The sequence below is a fragment of the Vipera ursinii genome (genome assembly GCF_947247035.1).
Source record: "Vipera ursinii genome assembly, chromosome: 2".
Taxonomy (NCBI): Eukaryota; Metazoa; Chordata; class Lepidosauria; order Squamata; family Viperidae; genus Vipera; species Vipera ursinii.
In genome coordinates, this window is record NC_139513.1 from 12,811,145 (window position 1) to 12,832,938 (window position 21,794).

Consider the following 21,794-nt stretch of genomic DNA (forward strand, 5'->3'; position numbering starts at 1 on the left):
GAAAATTCGCGATACGCCGCAACACATCATGTGATGCGGTGAGTCTGACAGCCCTGTTTTAGAGAGCCGTTGAGGCAACCTGGAGGTTTAGCTGTATCTTCAGAGTCACCTGAGTGGTGCAAACAGGTGTGGAGCCTTCTTGGAAATGTTGAGAGGACTGTGTTGTAGACTTGAGATAGATGAGGTCATATCCCTCCCCCTCTGTTGACAGAGAGCTGTTCAGTTTTGACCTAGGTGGCCTCTTTGACCCCTCTTTCAAAGTAGCGGTCCTCTCTGTCCAAAATGTGGAGACTTTGCTGCCTTGGAAAGAGTGGCCTTTGTTTTTTAAAGGCAGATGAACTGCTCAGGTTTGTCCTGATGGGTTTGTTCTCCTACGTCTGCAAGGAATATAGATAGATAGATAACCTTGTCATTTTTTTTTATTATTGTGGGCACAATGGCACACATCAAAAATGAAATTTAGTTGCCCGCTCTCAAAGTGAAACATACATGACACACACCTAACCATACTTTATACACAATATGTGTACACCCACACCGCTACATATACATAACAAATAAATATTAAATACTGTCCATCTTGAATATATAACAGAAGGTGGGAGCCAGAGAGTTCACAAGGTTAATGCCGTAGGGAAGGAAACTATGGCTGAATCTGGATGTTCTGCTGCGGATACCACGAAGCCCCCTCCTCCCAGAAGGCAACAAGGAAAACAGGTCGTGAAGAGGGTGTGTAGTGTCCCAGATAATCTTACGGACCCTGTTCAAACAACGCTTCTGTGCTATGTCCTGGATGGGAGGGAGGGAACTGCCAATGATCTTTTCGGCCGTCCTCACCACTCTCTGCACCGCCTTCCTGTCTGAAGCAGGGATGCTTCCAAACCAGACTGTGATGCTGTATGACAGGATGCTCTCGATCGTCCCCCTGTAGGAAGTTGTCAGGACAGGGGAAGGAAGATGAGCTTTTCTCATGCGATGCAGAAAGTGCAGGCGATGCTGTGCTCGCTTCACCAGTGTCTCGCTGTTGAGCGACCAAGCCAGCCTACTCGTTAGCTGCACACCCAGGAATTTTCCGTGCACCTTTGGCGTCTAGTCATGCCGGCCACATGACCACGGAGACGTCCTCGGACAAGTGCTGGCTCTTTGGCTTTGAAACGGAGATGAGCACCGGCCCCTAGAGTTGGAAACGACTAGCACACATGTGCGGGGGAACCTTTACCTTTACCTTATAAATTCTTCCATTCCCCACCATCCAGTCAGAGCCGAAGAAGCTTCTTGGAGAAGCGAAACGTCTTCAAAGAAAAACCAGAAAGTCCAGTCGCCTCTTGAAAAAACATCTTGACCTGGATGACTGAGAGTCTCCGTAGTCATTCAGCCTACTTGATCTGGACCTGATGCGGGTCAGTTTATGCTACCATGACAACAATGTGGTTCTGCCCACCAGAGAGGAGCAAGCGGCACGTGCCAAAGTGGCCAGAAATGGATCTTCTTCGTAGGAATGCAACCGATGTTTTGTTGAGTACAGGTGGTCCTCGACTTACAACCAGAACTGAGCCCGGAGTTGATGTTGCTGAGTGAGCAATTTGTTGTGTCCCGTTTTACGACTTGGTTTGTTAAGTGAATCACTGCAGTTGTTAAAAGCTAGGGGCAGGATTGTTGCAGGAATCTGGCCTCCTCATCGACTTTGCCGGTCACAACGTCGCAAAAGACGATCGGTCGCATAACCCCCAGGACTCTGCAACCGTCGTACCTACGAACCAGTTGACAAACATCCGAATGTCAATCGCGTGATATGCGGCAATCGTCTTAAGTGTGAAAATGGTCATTAAGTCCCTTTTTCCCCCAGTGCTGTTGTAACTTCAAAACGATCACTAAACAAACTCTTGTAAGTCAAGGACTACCTGTAAATGCGATGGGGAAACTTGCAATGTAAGGCGCGGCTTTTGTGCATATAGGGCTGCCCCATTTTCCCATGTCTGTGTTTGTGGGCTGGTCTACATTTATATTTATAGGGTGCCCGGCTGGGTGTGGTTCTTAGTTGTTCATTAGTGTTGATGGCCAGCTATAACTTCTCATAGCTGTAAAGCAGGTTACTCATGTGACCAACTTCATTTTAAGTACTTTTTTTGTCAATGGCCATTAAGCAAATTAACGGTTCTCTATGGACTGGACGTAAAGGCGTTTTCAGCAGTGTCATACAACACGACCATGGGATGCTGCAAACAGGCATACTTGCACCCTGGTTGCTGAGTGCCCAAATCACACCGCCCCCCAGTCATCATAACTTTGAATCTGGTTTGTAAATACTCTGAAAAGTCGCAAAGCAAGTGATCATAAGTTAAGAACTATCTGCGTTTCAGTCCAGAAGTGTCTGTATTGGGAGCACATGTGCACAAGGAACGGTTGCTGGAATTGGGTATGTCTAGTTCAGGGGTAGGCAACCTCGGCTCTTTTATGACTCGTGGACTTCAACTCCCAGAATTCCTGAGCCAGCAGTGCTGGCTCAGGAATTCTGGGAGTTGAAGTCCACGAGTCATAAAAGAGCCGAGATTGCCTACCTCTGGTCTAGTTTAATGAAGAGAAGGACTGGGTGTGTGTGTGACATGATCTCAAGGGTTGGCCACAAAGAAGAGGGAATCAAGCTATTCTCCAAAGCGCCTGAGGGCAGGACAAGAAGCAACGGATGGAAACTAGTCAAGGAGAGAAGCAACCTAGAACTAAGGAGAAACCTCCCGACAGAACAATTAACCAGTGGAACAACCTGCCTCCAGAAGCGGTGAATGCTCCAACACTGGGCATTTTTAAGAAGAGACTGGACAGCCATTTGTCTGAAATGGTATACGGTTTCCTGCCTGAGCAGGGGGTTGGACTAGTTGACCTCCAAGGTCCCTTCCAACTTTATATTATTATTATTATTATTATTATTATTATTATTATTATTATTATTATTATTATTATTATTATTATTTTTGTTTATATTGTTGTGGTTAAAACCTTAAACCAGGGGTCTTGAAACTTGGCCTTTTATGACTTGTGGACTTCAACTCCCAGAATTCCTCAGCCAGCATGCCTGGCTTAGGAATTCTGCGAGTTGGAGCCCACAAGTCATAAAAGGGCCAAGTTTCAAGACCCCTGCTTCAAACCTCTCCCACACCGTAGAGCAGAAGTGGTGGCCGATGGCCCCTTTATGACATGTGGACTTCAATTCCCAGGATTCCTGAATTCTTGGAGTTGAAGTCCAAGAGTCATAAAAGGGCCATTGTTCCCCACCCCTGCCATAGAGGGCCTTGGCCTCCAGTGTCGTTTTCACTCTGCTTCTATAAGATCCCAACATATCATTGTTCTGCGGGAACACCATAATCTCTGAAAAAATTGGTCAACAGTTGAATAAGTGATTCCAGTCAATGGAGGACTTCAGCTCAACTGAGAGAGTCTCTGAAGCCACAGTGAGCCAGGACTGAAAAGGGACAAACAACAATTAAGTGAAGAAGAAAAGAAACTTCATAGTCAGACTTATAATACTAATTTCCTTTTAATTAGTTTCTATGACCCACATTAGCCTCTCAACGTGGTAATTTTGAGGGAACAAGCAACAACAGCCTTCAGCGTAACTCCACTAAAGCAAAATGAACCTAAAAACACAATGAAATTGGGGAAAAACAATGATTTTCTTACTTTTTTTCCTCCCATTTCCTCCCATTCCTATACTATATACTATTGGACCACACAAACATAAAAGTTGAGCTCAGCTCTTGTTGACGTCACACACGTGTCCATATATCTTGCTTGGCACCAATATCTGCATGATTTACTACTACTGTCTTCTGGAAAAAAATTTTTATAGATCCCAGTATGGCCTGCAGCCCTGAGATTTCCTTGTGGTCTCCCATCCAATTACTAAAAAGATCTAACCACTCTTAGCTTCCTGAGATAGCCCAAAAGTTGCTATTAGGGGTGCGCAAATAATCCTGCACATGACCTTTCCTTACAGGATTTCAGATCTGGGTCCAGACTGACAAAGGTGCGTTCTAGAGAGAGATATGTTGGCAGGGACTATGGGGAAAAAAAACCAAGTACGTTGGTTGTGGTGAGGGCCAATAAGGGGAGACAAGGAAAAGAAGGAAAAATGAAGGGCAGGGTGAATAACTGTAACATCCTATAGGCTCACCTCCCATCTTTCAAGCACTTTTACCTATCAGGTATGATTTGGGAAGCGAGTTAGTGGCACACACCCCATAAGTAGGAAGAAGACGGGTGAGTAGGGCTTAAGTGCTGACCTACTCACCCTGTAAAACGCCTCTGGATTTTACCTCAGTCAAAACCTGAACAGGCCCAGTTCCAAATGTCAGGTTTGTTTTTCCCCCCACAATTGCAGACTATCCAAAATGGTTCAACCAAACGTCCCAAATGCGCCGTCTTTGTTTCAACTAAAAAAAGAAAAGAAAAAAAGGCATCTTTCTTATTTTGTGCCCAAGCACATTTGTGAGGCCAGCGTTTTCCAACCTTGGCATGCTAGGGAGAACTTCAACTCCCAGGATTCCCCGCTTGCCGAGGTTGAGAAACAGCACGTTAGGCAACGAAAATGCAATCTTTACACAAGACTAACCATCCTCTGTCAACTCTCTCGCTGAGTTGCTACAGTGAATTAGCTGAAAGATCCTAAACCCCTGAGACTATCAACTTGACAGACATCTGATAATCCCTCGTCACCCGAGAACCCGCCCAATTTAAGGTCCCAGATACAAACATCAGGGACCTCCCAGCCAGGTCTACACAAGTGCTGGACAGATGTCAAGAGCTGGAGCCCACCAGGGCCTGCACGGGCACACCTGGCAGATTTACAAAGCCCACCTTCCTGAAACTAGTCCTAGGCCTTCAGCTGGATTTTATAAAACCTTTTCGCTTTAGGCCTCCACTGCCATGTGCAAAAAAAAAAAAAAAGGTTAAATCAATTTCAACTTCTTGTGGGGGAAAAAAAAAGATCTCGCAAAGTTGGAATTGATCGATTGAACTTTTTAGTCCCACCCAGCCTGCCGTTACCACCGCAGCCATGCCCACCCAATGGGCCACACCCACCCAGCACCCGACAATACATGTGGCTTTTTGGGTTGCAGTTTGGGCACACGGTCTCTAAAAGGTTTGCCATCACCGACCTAGTCATTTTCGGAGATCAAGCACCATTCCTGACACTTCCACCCAAAGCGGCCAGCGGTTCCACACATCTGGAGGCCACGGGGTTAGAAAAAGATGCCTATGGTCCCACTTCCCAAACCAGAGCGCTCCGTTCTCCCTTTACGAAATTTCTCTCGCTCGTTGCTCCACCTCCTCCTGTTCCGCCACCTTGTGAGTATATAGGGCTTCCCGGGCGTGGATTTTCTGGTGCTTCACGAGAACCGCGTGGTGGGGGAAGCGTTTTCCGCAGATGGCGCAGAGGTGCGGCCTCTCCCCCGTGTGGACTTTCCGATGCCGGATGTGGCTGGCCTGGTTCGAGAAGCACTTCCCGCAGAGGGCGCACTTAAAGGGCTTCTCGCCCGTGTGAATCCTCTTGTGCACCATCAGAATCTGCCACTGCCTGAAGCTCTTCCCGCACTCGGAGCACGCGAAGGGCCTCTCCCCCGTGTGCACCCGGTGGTGCCTGTCCAGCTGGGAGGAGGTGTTGAAGGACTTTTCGCAATCGGGGCATCCGAAGGGTTTCGCCTCCCCAGAGCAGGAACCTTCCTGCCGCTTAACGGTCAAAGCGCAACCGCCAAAGGCTTCCCCGGGCTGGGCCCATGGGAAGGGCATCTCCCTGCCATGGGTTTTCTGGTGGTTGAGCAGCTGAGACTTCTGGCTGAAGCTCTTCCCGCACTCCAAGCAGCCCAACTGCTCCTTCTTAGCATGGACTCGGTAGTGCCGGGTAAGGACCCAGCTGACGGTGAAGCTCTTCCCGCACCGATCGCACGAGTAAGGCCTCTCGCCTGTGTGGGTCCTCTGGTGCACGACCAGGGCCGATTTGAAGCTGAAGCACTTCCCGCAGTTCTGGCACGCAAAGGGCTTCTCGCCCGTGTGGGTCCTCTGGTGCGCGGCCAGCACCGTGCTCCGGCTGAAGGTCTTGCTGCAGACGGAACAGGTCTTCTTCCCCCGCATCCGATACCGTTTCTTGACCACCGGCGGGCTGAGGTTTCTCTCTTCTCCTGCCAGAGGGAAGATTTCCACTGTGGGCTGACTTGAGGCATCTTCTCCCTTCTGCTTCAGAACAGCATCGGGACTCGCCAAGGGGTCTCTGCCCAACTGGGGCTCGGGGAGACTGTCCCAAGGAGTCCCCTGGAGTTTCATGCGCTCGGTGTCCTCTCCCCGGGAATCCCCCTCTTTCATCTCGGCGATCCATTCATCAGCGGCTGGAACAAGAGTGGAGAAAGAAGTTACTCGAAGAGCCATGGGCCTGATTTTCAGACCAACAGCAATCTGTGTGCCTCAGGAGCGAAGCTGCTGCCTCCCGCTGGACCGATGCTCAGCCTCTGAGCTTTGAGAAATGCTATTTACCGATTCGTTTCTACACTGCTCGTTGCATTTCTAGGCCAGGTAACAGCCACTGTTCCCCGGGCAGTGGGTCAGTCGGATTTACGATATGTCAGCCCTTTTCAGGTAGGCCAGATCGGGAAACAGACTCCACAAGAAATGCTTTTTACTGACTACAATAATAGAAGTTCAGAGCCACACAGTGTTTCCTCTCCTTCTTATTCTAAAAAGTGGGTTATTCTGGGAGCTGAAATCCACATACTTTTAACAGCAATAGCATTTAGGCTTATACGGCATTCTCTGGGAGGTACACAATGTCAAAGCATTATTTTGCACATTGCCCCCAACAATCTGGGTCCTCATTTTACCGACCTCGGAAGGATGGAAGGCTCAGTCAACCCAGAGCCCGGTTAGGATCGAACTCAAGACTGTGGGCAGATTTTGCCTGCAATACTGCACCTTAGCCACTGCACCACCAGGGATCTTTTAAAGTTGCCAAGGTTGAGAAACACTGCTAAGTAGAGGCAATGTAAAGCTTACGTTTCTTTCTAATATTCTTTTCTCTCCTTGGGCTTAAATAGAATAGAATAGCAGAGTTGGAAGGAACCTCGGAGGTCATCTAGTCCACCCCCCCTTCTCAGGCAGGGAAATTTCTCCTTAGTTCTAGGTTGCTTCTCTCCTTGATTAGTTTCCATCCGTTGCTTCTTGTCCTGCCTTCAGATACTTTGGAGCAGGGCTTTTCAACCAGTGGTACGGGTACCACCTGTGGTACATTGGCACCTGGTAGGTGGTACGCGACTATCCTAGAAAAGTGGTAGCGGGGGAGGGGAATGTGCTGAACTGGTGGCAGCACCGCACAAGCCTGAATGAAAGATGGCTGGAGCTGCAGGGCTGTGTGGAAGCGCCAGGATCAGTGCTTCTTCGAGGCTGACAGGGCTCAGTGGGAGCGCTACGATCAGCGCCAGGCTCCAGCTGGAGCTTGGCGCTGATCCTGGCGCTTCTACTGAGCCCATAAGAAGTGCCGATCAGCTGGAATGTTGCAGCATCTCCAGGGTCTTGTGATTTACATTCAGATGCTTGGCAACTGATTCATATTTATGACGGTCACAGTGTCCCAGGGTCATGTGAAGTGACCAAAACCTGCTGCAACCACCCAGCAGATGGGGGGGAAATAAAAACCAAACACCCCCCACCCCACCCCCGCTGCCAATCCTCAACAGAATTGCTCACAACAATGAAAACCTTGGACAAGAGGAAGAGCGCCGCCGGGCGGGCGGGCAGGTGTCTTACTCGGCTGTGGCTTGGGGGGGCACTTTCTTCAGTGCCATTGTAACTTTGAACAGTCACTAAGCGAACTGTTGTAAGTCGAGGACTACGTGTACTTCATCACTTTTTTCCTTTTTTATTTTTTTGGGTCATCAAGTTTTTGACACCTTGCTAGGCCACTGGTGGTACTCGGATAGTGCCTTATCCTAAAAGTGGTACAATGGGTTGAAAAGGTTGAAAAGCCCTGCTTTGGAGAATAGCTTGACTCCCTCTTCTTTGTGGCAGCCCCTGAGATACTGGAACGCTGCTGTCATGTCACCCCTCATCCTTCTCCTCACTGAACTAGACATACCCAATTCCAGCAACCGTTCTTGATATGTTTTAGCCTCCAGTCCCCTAAGCCTCCTTGTTGCTCTTCTCTGTACTGAAAATCATGTTATGGGAACTCCTACATTCCGTTTCCAAGGTCATCTGTGTGGTTCTCTACAACAGGGGTCCCCAAATCCTGGTCCATGGCATGCCAGAAACTGGGCTAAACAAATAAGCGAAGCCCCATCCGCAAGATGCAGGCAGCAGAGGAAACCTGGCCCCCTCCAGTCCACGGAAATACTTCTCTCCAAGGAACCGTTCCCTGGTGCCCAAAGGTTTGGGGGTCACTGCTCAAGAATACAGGTAGGTCCCGATGAGTGCCGTTCATGAACCCCAGAAAATGCTGACGTTACCGAAGTGATATTTCTATGGAAAAACAAGGTCCTCGACTTACAAGTTCGTTTAGTCACCGTCCGAAGTTACAACGGCACCGAGGATAGTGACTCGTGACTTCTTCACACTTAACAACTGCGGCAGCATCCCCGTGATCAAAGCCTTGGTGGAGCAGTGGGCTGATGCCTCCTTAAGTAACACCAGCTGCCTGCAATTAGTGCAGGTTCGCATCCCACCAGGCTCAAGGTAGACTCAGCCTCCCATCCTTCCGAGGTAGGTAAAATGAGGACCCAGATTGTTGGGGGCAATTAAGCTGACTTTGTAATAATGCCGCTTGGGGTGTGTGTGTGAAAGCCCTAATAAGCAGGCATATACATAGGATGAAGGCTACTGCTAAGCTTGAAAGCCGCCCTGAGTCTTCGGAGAAGGGCGGGATATAAATGGAATTAAAATAAAATAAATAAATAAGCAGGCATATACATAGAATGAAGGCCATTGCTAAGCACATTGATTTGTGCTTTAGATTGTAAGCCGCCCTGAGTCTTTGGAGAAGGGCGGGATATAAATGGGATTTTTTTAAAAAAATTCAGACGCTTGGCAACTGACTCATATTCCTGACGGTTGCAGTGTTCCCCTTTTGTGGACTCAACTGACAAGCAAAGTCAAGAGGGAAGCCAGACAAATTGTTTTGGCTTCCGTGACTAATCTGGGTTGATCCCTAAAAATAAACATAGGTTTAGAACTTCTTCCGATAAAAGTTTTTGTCTCCTCAGAACGTGTATCCTGGCAAGCAATCTGGGGGGGGTGTGTGTGTGTGTGTGTGTATATGTGCCAGTCTAAAATATTTGTCTTACCTTCTGAATTGCCCCCGTCCTCCTTCTCCTCCTCTTGCTTGATCTTGCAATCGAACTGCCTCTCTGCGGGGATGAATGGCGTCTGCTCAGAGATGGGGAAACTCCCAGACGCCTCCTGGATCAGTCCTGGGCCCTGCAAGAGCCCAAAATTTGACTTAGGAGGACAGGACAGGTAGTCCTTGACCTGCGACCGTTCACTCAGCAACCGTTCAAAGTTAGGACAATCTAAAAGACTGATCTCCGGGACGGAGAGTTTTATTATATACTAAGCTTTCGTTAGCCACTGCTAACGTTGTCGTTAATGATTCACCTGTGGAGATGGTTACCAGCATCAAATTCCTGGGTGTGCAGCGAACGAGTAGGCTAGCTTGGTCGCTCAACAGCGAGGCACTGGTGAAGCGGGCACAGCAGCGCCTGCACCAGGGGTGTCAAACTCAATTTCATTGAGGGCCGCATCAGCATTGCGGTTGCCCTCAGGGGGCCGGGTGGGCGTGGCCTACTGGGTGGGCGTGGCATACTGGGTGGGCGTGGCCAGCTCTACATCGTTCACATCAAGGGTGCCTATGGGGCCTGGGCAGGACTGGGACAGATCTGAGGGTCTCTGGCAGGAGGAGGGTCTCTGGGCCAGGGCCAAGGCAGTGGGGGCTGTTCCCTCCCTGTTTCCAGGATGGCTTCGCGGGCCACATGAAACCACTTTGTGGGCCGGATCTGGCCCCCGGGCCTTGTGTTTGACATGTCTGGCCTGCACTTTCTGCGTCGCATGAGAAAAGCTCATCTTCCTTCCCCTGTCCTGACCACTTTCTACAGGGGGACGATCGAGAGCATCCTGTCATACGGCATCAGTCTGGTTTGGAAGCATCCCTGCTTCAGACAGGAAGGCGGTGCAGAGAGTGGCGAGGACAGCCGAAAAGTTCATTGGCAGTTCCCTCCCTCCCATCCAGGACATAGCACAGAAGCATTGTTTGAACAGGGTCCGCATAATTGTCTGGGATGCTACACATCCTCTCCATGACCTGTTTTCCTTGTTGCCTCCTGGGAGGAGGGGGCTTCATGGTATCCGTTGCAGAACATCCAGATTCAGCCATAGTTTCATTCCCTACAGCATTAACCTTGTGAACTCTCAGGCTCCCACCCTCCGTTATATATTCAAGATGGACAGTACTTAATATTTTATTGTTATGTATATGTAGGGGTGTGGGTCTATACATACGTTGTATGTAGTATGTTTTAGGTATGTGTCATGTATGTGTTTCACTTTGAGAGCGGGCCACTAAATTTCATTTTTGATGTGTGCCGTTGTGCCCACAGTAAAAAATGACAATAAAGACTATCTTATCTTATCTAAGTGTAAGCTAACATTGGGAAGGCGAAGTCTTAATTTTTAAAGGGTTAGGGTTTTTTAAAATAACATTCTTAATATTTAGCAAACAGCATGTTGTCTGGGTTCATGTATTTAAAAAATAATAATAACAATTAATTTCTATATTATAATCAATATGTTAATCGCTCAATAATCTTATTAGTATATAAACAATATTACACAGTACGTATCACGTTCTTTCTCTCTAACTCGTTTTTCTAGCCCCTGATAAAAATCGTCCCATGTTCTAAACTACACGAACTCTTCTTTCTCTTTTATCTTTAATGTCAATCTGTCCATTTCTGCAGAATTTAAATAGTTCTCCTTCTGCTGGTTAAGTTTTCATTTTTCCAATATTGGGCAAAGGCAATTCTGGCTGCAGTTGATACATGTAAAATCAAGAAGGAGCCTTGGTGGAGCAGTGGGCTAATGCCTCCTTAAGTAACACCAGCTGCCTGCAATTAGTGCAGGTTCGCATCCCACCAGGCTCAAGGTTGACTCAGCTTTCCATCCTTCCGAGGTAGGTAAAATGAGGACCCAGATTGTTGGGGGCAATTAAGCTGACTTTGTAATAATGCCGCTTGGGGGGGGCGAAAGCCCTAATAAGCAGGCATATACATAGAATGAAGGCTACTGCTAAGCTTATAAGCCGCCCTGAGTCTTCGGAGAAGGGTGGGATATAAATGGAATTAAAATAAAAAATAATAAATAAATAAGTATATACTGTACAATCTTTCTCGTAGTTTCTTCTTGTTATGCCTAACAGCAGACATGTCAAACTCGCGACGTCACATGACGTCGCGCGACGTATCGGAGCTTTTTTCCCCATTGCCGGAAATGGGGTGGGTGCGGTTTTGTTGCGGTGCATCCGGCCCGCGGGCCGGCAGTTTGACACCCCTGCCTAACAATAATAATAATAAATAAACCTTTATTGTCAAAGTACAACATGTGTACATTGAGATTAGCTGAGCCTCCCCGCGTGCTCTCTCGCCCCAACACACAGTAACAACAAACCCTCCATCCCAACTACACCACACACCGGCCTCCCAAGTCAATTCTGCATAAGATTATGTCCCATTTAAAAGCCTAACAGCCCACGGATAAAAGCTATTTTTCAGCCTGTTGGTACGGCTGGCTATACTCCTATGTCTCCTACCGGGGTTTTTTTTAGTCATTTTTTCCAGCCATGTGTGTATTTTTGACCAAAATCTTTTAGCTTTAGGGTGTGTCCGCCAGATGTGATAATCAGTACCTGGTTTTTGTTTATATTTTACAAACACTTCTTTGACGTATTTTTTTAAAACATTTTTTGCTAATCTCACCGGCGTTAAACGCCACCTGTAAAGTTAAGGGCAATCTTGACTTGGTTGCAACTGGTCCTCGGAGTCCCAGATTTCCAGTTCTCTGCAGGTCACACGATTGGGATCTGGACTCTTGGCAACCGGTTTGAATCCAGGACTGGTTGCTGGACCCTGTGACCGTTATGATCACCAACTGCAATCTTCCCTGCCAGCTTTCTCAGAAGGTCACTGGGTAAACTGACAGGGAAGGTGGAAAGTTGTTGGGATAGGTCTCCCCCACCCACATACCCTCACAGCACGTTCCTGTGCTGCCCCCCCTCAAACCCCGCCAATCCCATCCCCGCTCGGCAGCCCTTCCTGCTGGCTTGAGGCTTACAATATCCTGCCGCCTTCCCCGCCGCCTTTGGCTGTGGGACGATGAGCAGGAAATTGCCTTGCCTAACACCTACGGGGTTCAGCTACCGCTGGCAACCAGGACCGCAAGGACTGGCTTGCTCTCTTGGGTACACGTACACAACTAGGATACCGCCTGGAAAGTTCCCCATGCTTGTGCCGCCACCTGCAGCCCTTGGGATCAATGAGGCGGCGTGGGACAACTCGCTGCGGCCAAGTTGCCATGGTCAACTCACCACGGCCAATTCATCACAGCCAACTTGTCACGGGACAACTCGTCACAGCCAACCCGCTACCGGACACTTCGCTGTGGGACAATTCAACAATTCAATTATTTAGAATAAGTTAAAAAAAAAATTCCGTTTTTTTGTCATTCGCATTTCGCTTTGTCCCTCCTTTGGTGTCCTTTCCTTAATGATTCTATGCCACCGCTTCTGTTAGTTGTTAGTTGTAATGTTAGTTGTAACTCTTGTCCCCCAGCAAGGGTGTCCCATGGCGAGTTGGCCGCGGCGAATTGTCGCAGATCGCAATGAGGTGGCCCTCCTGGCCTGAAAACCGTTAAATAATTCGTCCCTTCCAAATGTTCGTTGCTTCCGTTTCGCACTACAAACCCGGCACCTTAATAATTAGGTAGTCCTGGACTTAACGATCTTTCATTTAGTGACTGTTCGAAGTGATGACGGCACCAGGGAAAAGTGACTTGGGAACGTTTCTCACACTTACAAGCGTTGCAGCATCCCCACGGTCGTGTGATCGTAATTCCATACGCTTGACAACTCGCCCGCACGTACGACGGTTGTCGCGTCTCAAGAGTCACGCGATCCCCTTTTGCGGTCCTTCAGACAGGCAAAGTCAAGGGGGACGCTGGGTTCACTTTTCAACCGTGTTACTGACTTAACAACTGCAGTGATTCATAAAAGGTAAAGGTTCCCCCGCACATGCGTGCTAGTCGTTTCCAACTCTAGGGGCCGGTGCTCATCTGTTTCAAAGCTGAAGAGCCAGCGTTTGTCCGAGGACGTCTCTGTGGTCATGTGGCCGGCATGACTAGACGCCAAAGGCGCACAGAACGCTGTTACCTTCCCACCGTAGTGGTCCCTATTTTTCTACTTGCATTTTTTTACGTGCTTTCGAACTGCTAGGTTGGCAGAAGCTGGGACGAGTAACAGGCGCTCACTCTGTTACGCGGCACTCGGGATTCGACCCGCCAAACTGCCGGCCTTCTGATCGACAAGCTCAGCATCCTAACCCACTGAGCCACCGTGTCCACAGTGATTCATAACTATGGGTTAAAAAAACGTCATAAAATGGAACCAAAGTCACCTGACAACTGTCACGTTAGCGACAGAAAAGTTGGGCTCAGTTGTGGTCCTAAGTTGAGGACAAGCCGTACTTATTTTATTCGTCAAGTTCTTAAAACCGCCCAACTCCCTTCGCACTCCGCGACGCTTTTACAAAAGAATGAAATTCAGCTGATCCAAAACGCTACAAATGCAGCTAATTTTCAAGTGAATAATTGTGGGTCCGTCTAGCAACGTAATCCACATTCAGTAACAATAAATGCTGGGATTGGAATCCCCAAGCCATACCTCATACGACTCTGATTTGACATCCTGCTGGCTCGTCAGGAACTCCTCCATCAGGGCCACCGCCTGGGAACACGTGTCTGGTCCTCCTGCCCGGATCCAGCTCTGGAGATCCGATGGGAGGCTGGCCAGGAACTGCTCCAGGATCAGCAGCTCCAGGATCTGCTCCTTGGTGCGTCTCTCCGGCTTCAGCCACTGGAGACAAAGCTCCTGGAGCTGGCTGTGGATCCTCCGGGGATCTCCCACCTCCTGGCAGCAGAACTGCCTAAAATGTTGGCGCTGCATCTCCCTTTTCAGGGCTTCCCCTCGCAAAATGGCAGCCTTCACTTTCCCATAGTCCTCCCGATCTCTGCCTTCCAGACTTCGGAAGGCCACTTCGGCTTCTCCGCTCAGTGCTGGCAGAAGATGGGCCACCCACTGTTCTGAGGGCCACTGGCAGGCCTGGGCCACTTGCTCAAAGGACGCTAGAAAGGCCTTGGTGTCTTCCCAAGGAGAAGCCTCTGAAAAACCCGGGTTGCCCCCGCCTCCTTTGTGGACGGGTTGCAGGGTCTTGAGGAACTGCTGCCACTGGGCTTCCCAACGTTCTTCCATCTCGCGGAACGGCTCTTCTTTGCTTGCTTGCGATGCTCCCCATCCCGGTTCCTCAGAGACCGACGGAGGCTGAATTTCGCAGGAGGGTTTTCCTAGATCCGTCTCTTCTAATTTGGGCTCTGAAATATACAGGGGCTGAACCAGATTGGCGAGATTTCCTGCTCCTCCTCTCCAGCGGGGCTCGGCGTTTTTTTTCTCTTTCACTGCTTTCTCTGTCGCCTCTTTGCTCTTGGATCTAGAATTTTCAAAGGTCAGATTTAGCAGACCAAACTTAAGGAACCTAATATAGTTTGGGGGAAAAAAAGGTTTGATCCCACGGCCGTGGGAATATGTGTTCTGTTCCAGCCTACTACCGGCCCTGCACAAATGTCAGGGACAACCCCTTTTCAAAAGTCAATAGGCTGAAAGTAAGCCAACCAAATTCATTTACACAAATGAAACGAAACATATCCAAAACAGAGCAAAACAAATACGAACCACGACTAAATCAGAAGTTGTTCAAACGGTTGCCTTCAGCAACTAGCACCTCCCACACATTCCCCTTTTAAACACAGTTTCAAGGCATGGTTTCTCTTTGCCTCCTCCTGAGGTGCCTCATTGCCTTCCTTTGTTTACTCCTGTTTGTCTCCTCCTGCTTCGGGCATCCTTGAACAAAGCCAGCTGTGAATCATCTTCGTCCAAGCTGTCAGGCTCATACAGCTGGGTCTGAGGAGGAACCAGACGGGAGGGGCCTGGCTGAGAGCTCTAAGATGCCTCAGAACTGTCCTCTGCAGGCTCTCCAATCCCCTCCTCCTCCTCCTCCTCCGAATTGTCGGATTCAGCTGCCGAACCCACAGGCTGACACTGAATCACAACAATATGCTACAAAGGTTGTAACTGTGAAAAATGGCCGCAAGTCGCTTTTTTTCAGTGCTGTTGTAACTTTGAATGGTCACTAAATGAACGGTAGTAAGTTGAGGACTACCATTACCAGCGTGACACCTGCCATCCCAGAAGCCACTCATCCCCCTGCCTCTGTTGCCTTTCTCCTTCCAGGCTGACGTCTCCCATATTTTCCGTCAAAAATTTGGGAGGACAAATGACAACAGCTCAACAACAGAATGCTATTCAATGAGCAGTGGAGTCTCCTTTGTTGGATGTGTTTACCCAGAGGTTTGAGGGAACTTTATGTGGGATTATCTAATAGTGTGTTTCTGTACTGGGCAGGGGGCTAGACTACATGACCTTCAAAGTCCTTTCCATCATTATATGAACATACAATGATTCTGTATATGGAATAATTTCCCTCATAAACAATGGGGAAGTAGTGTTTAAATGGGGTAGGTCAGGAGTCTTCAATTGGCCCTTTTATGACTTGTGGACTTCAACTCCCAGAATTCCTCAGCCAGCGTGCCTGGGAGTTGAAGTCCACAAGTCACAGAAGGGCCAAGTATGAAGATCCCTGGGGTAGATGCTCATGCATTAGGCTGCTGAAAGTGGTAGGTTCCTATACTGAGAATGGCTTGCATTAGATCAGGGGTTTGGGGAACGATGGCCGTTTTTTGACTTGTGGACTTCAACTTCCAGAATTCCTCAGCCAGCGTGCCTGGGAGTTGAAGTGTACAAATCATAAAAGGGCCAAGTTTGAAGATCCCTGGGGTAGATGCTCATGCATTAGGCTGCTGAAAGTGGTAGGTTCCTATACTGAGAATGGCTTGCATTAGATCAGGGGTTTGGGGAACGATGGCCCTTTTTTGACTTGTGGACTTCAACTTCCAGAATCCCTCAGCCAGCGTGCCTGGGAGTTGAAGTGCACAAGTCACAAAAGGGCCAAGTTTGAAGATCCCTGGGGTAGATGCTCGTGCATTAGGCTGCTGAAAGTGGTAGGTTCCTATACTGAGAATGGCTTGCATTAGATCAGGGGTTTGGGGAACGATGGCCTTTTTTGACTTGTGGACTTCAACTCCCAGAATCCCTCAGCCAGCGTGCCTGGGAGTTGAAGTGCACAAGTCACAAAAGGGCCAAGTTTGAAGATCCCTGGGGTAGATGCTCATGCATTAGGCTGCTGAAAGTGGTAGGTTCCTATCATGAGAATGGCTTGCATTAGATCAGGGGTTTGGGGAACGATGGCCCTTTTTTGACTTGTGGACTTCAACTTCCAGAATCCCTCAGCCAGCGTGCCTGGGAGTTGAAGTGTACAATTCATAAAAGGGCCAAGTTTGAAGATCCCTGGGGTAGATGCTCGTGCATTAGGCTGCTGAAAGTGGTAGGTTCCTATACTGAGAATGGCTTGGATTAGATCAGGGGTTTCGGGAACGATGTCCCTTTTAATGACTCGTGGACTTCAACTCCCAGAATTCCTCAGCCAGCGTGCCTGGGAGTTGAAGTCCACAAGTCACAAAAGGGCCAAGTTTGAAGATCCCTGGGGTAGACGCTCGTGCATTAGGCTGTTGAAAGTGGTAGGTTCCTATACTGAGAATGGCTTGGATTAGATCAGGGGTTTGGGGAACGATGGCCCTTTTAATGACTCGTGGACTTCAACTCCCAGAATCCCTCAGCCAGCCATGCTGGCTGAGGAATTCTGGGAGTTGAAATCCACGAGTCACAAAAAACGGCCAAGGTTGCCTACCCCTGAATCCTATACCCTCTCAGACAAGTGGCTGTCCAATCTCTTCTTATAAAAACCTCCAGCGATGGAGCGCCCACCATTTCTGGGGGCAAAGCTGCCCCAACCTTGAGAATGCAAATCTTCGTCGGCTGCAAAAGCTTTGGGAGGACCACTTGCCTTTCGGCCCCCCCTTTTTTTTCTTTCTTTCTTTCTTGCAAGCCCGGGGCGGGATCCTGATACCTGCCGGTTGCCCTCCGGGTGAGATTCAGAGAATGTCGACTGGTGGCCCCCAGGGGGAGGGCGTTCTCTGTGGGGGTGCCAGACCTATGGAACCGCTTGCCGGTTGAGCTCCGGATGGCCCCCCCCCGACCTTCACTCCTTCCGGCGCGATCTAAAAACTTATTTATTTGAACAATCTGGCCTGGTTTGATGGGTTTAGGGTTGGATCTAATTTTAACATAGTTTTAAGCATTGTATTATATTGGGCGTGATTATTTAATTCTTTTTAACCTCTTTTTTAACTTCTGTATTTATATTTTGATATTTATTGCCCTGTACACCGCCCTGAGTCCTTCGGGAGAAGGGTGGTATAAAAATTTAATTAATTAATTAATTAATTATTATTATTATTAATAATAATAATAATAATAATAATAATAATAATATAAAGTTGGAAGGGACCTTGGAGGTCATCTAGTCCAACCCCCTGCTCAGGCAGGAAACCCTATCCCATTTCAGGCAAATGGCTGTCCAGTCTCTTCTTAAAAACCTCCCGTGTTGGAGCACTCACCACTTCTGGAGGCAGGTTGTTCCACTGGTTAATTGTTCTAACTGTCAGGAAGTTTCTCCTTAATTCTAGGTTGCTTCTCTCCTTGACTAGTTTCCATCCGTTGCTTCTTGTCCTGCTTTCGGATGCTTTGGAGAATAGCTTGACTCCCTCTTCTTTGTGGCAGCCCCTGATTCCAGCAACCATTCCCTATTTTCCTAATTCACTTTTTCACTTTTCCTAATTCACTCTAAAGCTTTCCCTGCGCAGAGCCTTAACACCAGCTGCCTGCAATTAGTGCAGGTTCGCATCCCACCAGGCTCAAGGTTGACTCAGCTTTCCATCCTTCTGAGGTAGGTAAAACGAGGACCCAGATTGTTGGGGGCAATAAGCTGACTTTGTAATAATGCCGCTTGGGGGGGTGGGGGGGTGAAAGCCCTAATAAGCAGGCATATACATAGAATGAAGGCTACTGCTAAGCACATTGATTTGTGCTTTAAATTGTAAGCCACCCTGAGTCTTGACTCCCTCTTCTTTGTGGGCAACCCCTGAGATATTGGAAGACTGCTATCATGCCCCCCCTCGTCCTTCTCTTCCTTAAACTAGGTAAAGGTAAAGGTAAAGGTTCCCCCGCACATGCGTGCTAGTCGTTTCCGACTCTAGGGGCCGGTGCTCATCTCCGTTTCATAGCCGAAGAGCCAGCGCTTGTCCGAGGATGTCTCCGTGGTCATGTGGCCGGCATGACTAGACGTCAAAGACGCACGGAACGCCGTTACCTTCCCACCGGAGTGGTCCCTATTTTTCTACTTGCATTTTTACGTGCTTTCGAACTGCTAGGTGGGCAGAAGCTGGGACGAGTCACAGGCGCTCACTCTGCTACGCGGCACTCGGGATTCGACCCGCCAAACTGCCGACCTTCCGATCGACAAGCTCAGCGTCCTAACCCACTGAGCCACCGCGTCCCTCATTCCTTAAACTACACATACCCAATTCCAGCAACCGTTCGCTATATGTTTTAGCCTCCAGTCCCCCTCATCATCTTGGTTGCTCTTCTCTGTACCCTTTCTAGAGTCTCCACATCTTTTTTACATCGTGGTGACCAATTAATTAATTCATACATACATACATAGATACATACATACATAGATACATACCTGATCTGCGACATGTAGTAGCGCTTGTAGAAGCCGCTGCCTAGCGGCGCCCTCTCTTCCTCCTCCTCCTCCTCCTCCTCTTCCTCCTCCTCGGCGTTGGCGGCGGCGTTGGCGGCTTCCCGGCCGGCGCGCTTGTGGTCGATGCCGTGGCGCTTGTAGAAGCGCCAGATCCAGCCGTCGCTGGCCTTGAAGGCGAGCTGCATGTCGGCGGCGATGGCGTTGGCGGCCGCCTTCAGGTCCACCCGGCGGACTTTGGCTCCCTGGGCCCGCCGCTCCACGTACCAGCGCAGCACCGCCTCCTCCAGCGAAGCCTCCTGCGACATCTTCATGTGCTTCCTGGCCCCGATCTTCTCCGCCGCCGCCGCCGCGCCGGTCGAGTCGACGTCGCACATCCGCACGAACCTCTTCAGCTTCTCCTTGGCTTTGCGGATGTCCGACACCGTCTGCTTCTTCACGCCGTACTCCTCGCACGCCCGCGCCACCGACCAGCCCGACTCCAGCTTCTCGATCAGCTCCAGCTTCTGCTTCACGCTCAGGTTCACCCGCTTCCGCTTCGCCACCCCCGCCGAAGCCATGGTGCGGCCCAACGCCCCAAGGGGAGAGCCGACGGCGGGACAGCCCAACTCGCCGACTGCGGGGGTGGCGGGTACGCGGTGCGAGGGGCGCGGCAAGTCACTTAAGGGCTCCGGCTTCGCGCCTGCGCAGAAGGGCGGCCGGCCTTCCCGGGAAGCCGCTGTCCCGTTCGTCGCATCTCGCTGGTCAGACACCTGCGCAAGAGAGGGCGGGGAGAGGGAAATGAATGACCGACCGGAAGTTTTGTACAGCAACGTAGAGATATAAAAATAGACAGAAAGGGTGACTACTTCCGGGTCAGAAGGGCTGGAATTTGCCGCGCAGGCGCAAATAGGAGAAAGGCGGCTGTGTCTGGAAGGAGAATCCTGGCGAAGGTTCGGGTTTTTCTTTCTCGGTTCCGGAAGCTCGGGCTGTGTGCCGCTCTGGGTATCTATCGCCCTGGGAGAGACCTCCAGGTCCGTGCTAGGAATGCGTCACTGATGGGAGAAGCCTCTGGAGTGGGTTCCGAATAAGAGCTGGAAATGTCCATGGAGGTCATCTAGTCCAACCTCCTGCTCAAGCAGGAGAAGACCTTATTATACCATTCCAGACAATGGGCTGCTTATCCAGTCTCTTTCTTAAAATCTTCCAGTGATGAAGCACCTGCGACTTCTGAAGGCAAAGCTGTGCCACCTGGTTAACTGTTCTCACTGTTAGAAGTTTCTCCTGAATTCCTGGTTGCTTCTCTCCTTGTTTTTAACAGCTTGATTTAGATTTGACCTGGTCTGATGGGTTAGGGTTGGGGTTTTAATATGTTTTAATACTGTTTTAAACTGGGCTAAATATGTAATCGTTTTTTAACTTTTGTATTCCGCTTTTTTTATATTTATGGCCCTGTACACCGCCCTGAGTCCTTCGGGAGAAGGGCGGTATAAAAATACAATTAAATAAATAAATAAATTTGCCTGCAGTTGCACATAGGTGTTACCGCATACCTACGCTGTGACGGGGTTGAGGGGTTGCCAGGTAGTTGCAGACAGTTGTGTAGGGATGCGCATCTTCCGTTGGGAGGTGGGAGGAAGGCAAAGCCCATTCCAAAGGTGCTTTTTTTTCAGGAGGCAACTGGATTTTCTTGTGTTTCTTGTGAAGACGTTTCGCTTCTCATCTGGGAAGCTTCTTCAGCTCTGACTAGATGGTGGGGAGTGGAAGGATTTATATAATATATATTAATATTAATATATATATATATATATTAATCCCATTTATATCCCGCCCTTCTCCAAAGACTCAGGGCGGCTTACAATCTAAAGCACAAATCAATGTGCTTAGCAATAGACTTCATTCTATGTATATGCCTGCTTATTAGGGCTTTCAGCCCCCCCCCCCCAAGCGGCACTATTACAATGTCAGCTTATTGCCCTCAACAATCTGGGTCCTCATTTTACCTACCTTGGAAGGCTGGGTCAACCTTGAGCCTGGTGGGACTCGAACCTGCACTGATTGCAGGCAGCTGGTGTTACTTAAGGAGGCATTAGCCCACTGCTCCACCAAGGCTCCTTGCTTGTAGACAGATGGTGGTTTGCGTTCCTTTAGAGAGTCAAAACACAAGCAAAACACTTGCCTCCTGAAAAAAGCACCTTTGGGAGAAGCATACCTGGATGACCGAGAATCTCAAACGACAAAATGGAGCAGTTGGAGGAGAGACTGGCCCACGAAGTGAGGAGATACAAACATTTGTACGACGTCACGGATAAAGACCACAAAAACCATGAGGTGACGGCTCGTTCATGGAGGGAAATTGGAAGAACTTTGGAGGAAGATCCAGACCGATGCAGAGAAAAGTGGAAGCAACTGCCAGACAAGCTCGTCAGGCTGAAAAAGAGAATGAAAACAAAGAGCAGGGATCCTGGGTCAGCCTACTGTACAATGCTGTCCTGGCTGGAAGGATTTGTAAAAAATTGGGAAACCCAAGTGACTTTCAACGGTGTTGCAGCTGAGGTAAGGAAACTAATATTCTAATCTGCAACATTTTTACATTTGTGGAGAACTGGGGACGTGGTCTCTTTTGAGCCACAAACACACTTTAAATGAACTGCCGTAAATTGAGGACTACCTGTAAATGCGAGCGGGATTGTCAAGCATCCGGACGATAAGGAGTGCTGCAATGGTTTCTAAGTGTGAGGATCC

At 49.1% G+C, this 21,794-nt stretch overlaps 2 protein-coding genes across 2 annotated transcripts in view; one reads left to right on the forward strand and one right to left on the reverse strand.

Moving 5' to 3' along the window:
* The window catches only part of LOC310634731 (uncharacterized protein), a 34,244-nt gene extending 13,434 nt beyond the window's left edge, over window positions 1-20,810 (reverse strand). Inside the window, exons 1-4 of the mRNA XM_083353264.1 lie at window positions 19,056-20,810; window positions 13,961-14,783; window positions 9,321-9,453; window positions 5,297-6,377 (exon numbers count right to left, since the gene is read on the reverse strand). Coding sequence (XP_083209390.1) covers window positions 5,297-6,377; window positions 9,321-9,453; window positions 13,961-14,783; window positions 19,056-19,630 — 2,612 coding nt within the window. The 5' untranslated portion in view covers window positions 19,631-20,810. The remainder of the gene's footprint in view (window positions 1-5,296; window positions 6,378-9,320; window positions 9,454-13,960; window positions 14,784-19,055) is intronic.
* Window positions 20,811-21,054: 244 nt separating this feature from the next.
* Window positions 21,055-21,794, forward strand: part of LOC310633757 (uncharacterized protein) — an 8,871-nt gene continuing 8,131 nt past the window's right edge. Inside the window, exon 1 of the mRNA XM_083351630.1 lies at window positions 21,055-21,605. Within this exon, the coding sequence (XP_083207756.1) occupies window positions 21,291-21,605 (315 nt within the window). The 5' untranslated portion in view covers window positions 21,055-21,290. The remainder of the gene's footprint in view (window positions 21,606-21,794) is intronic.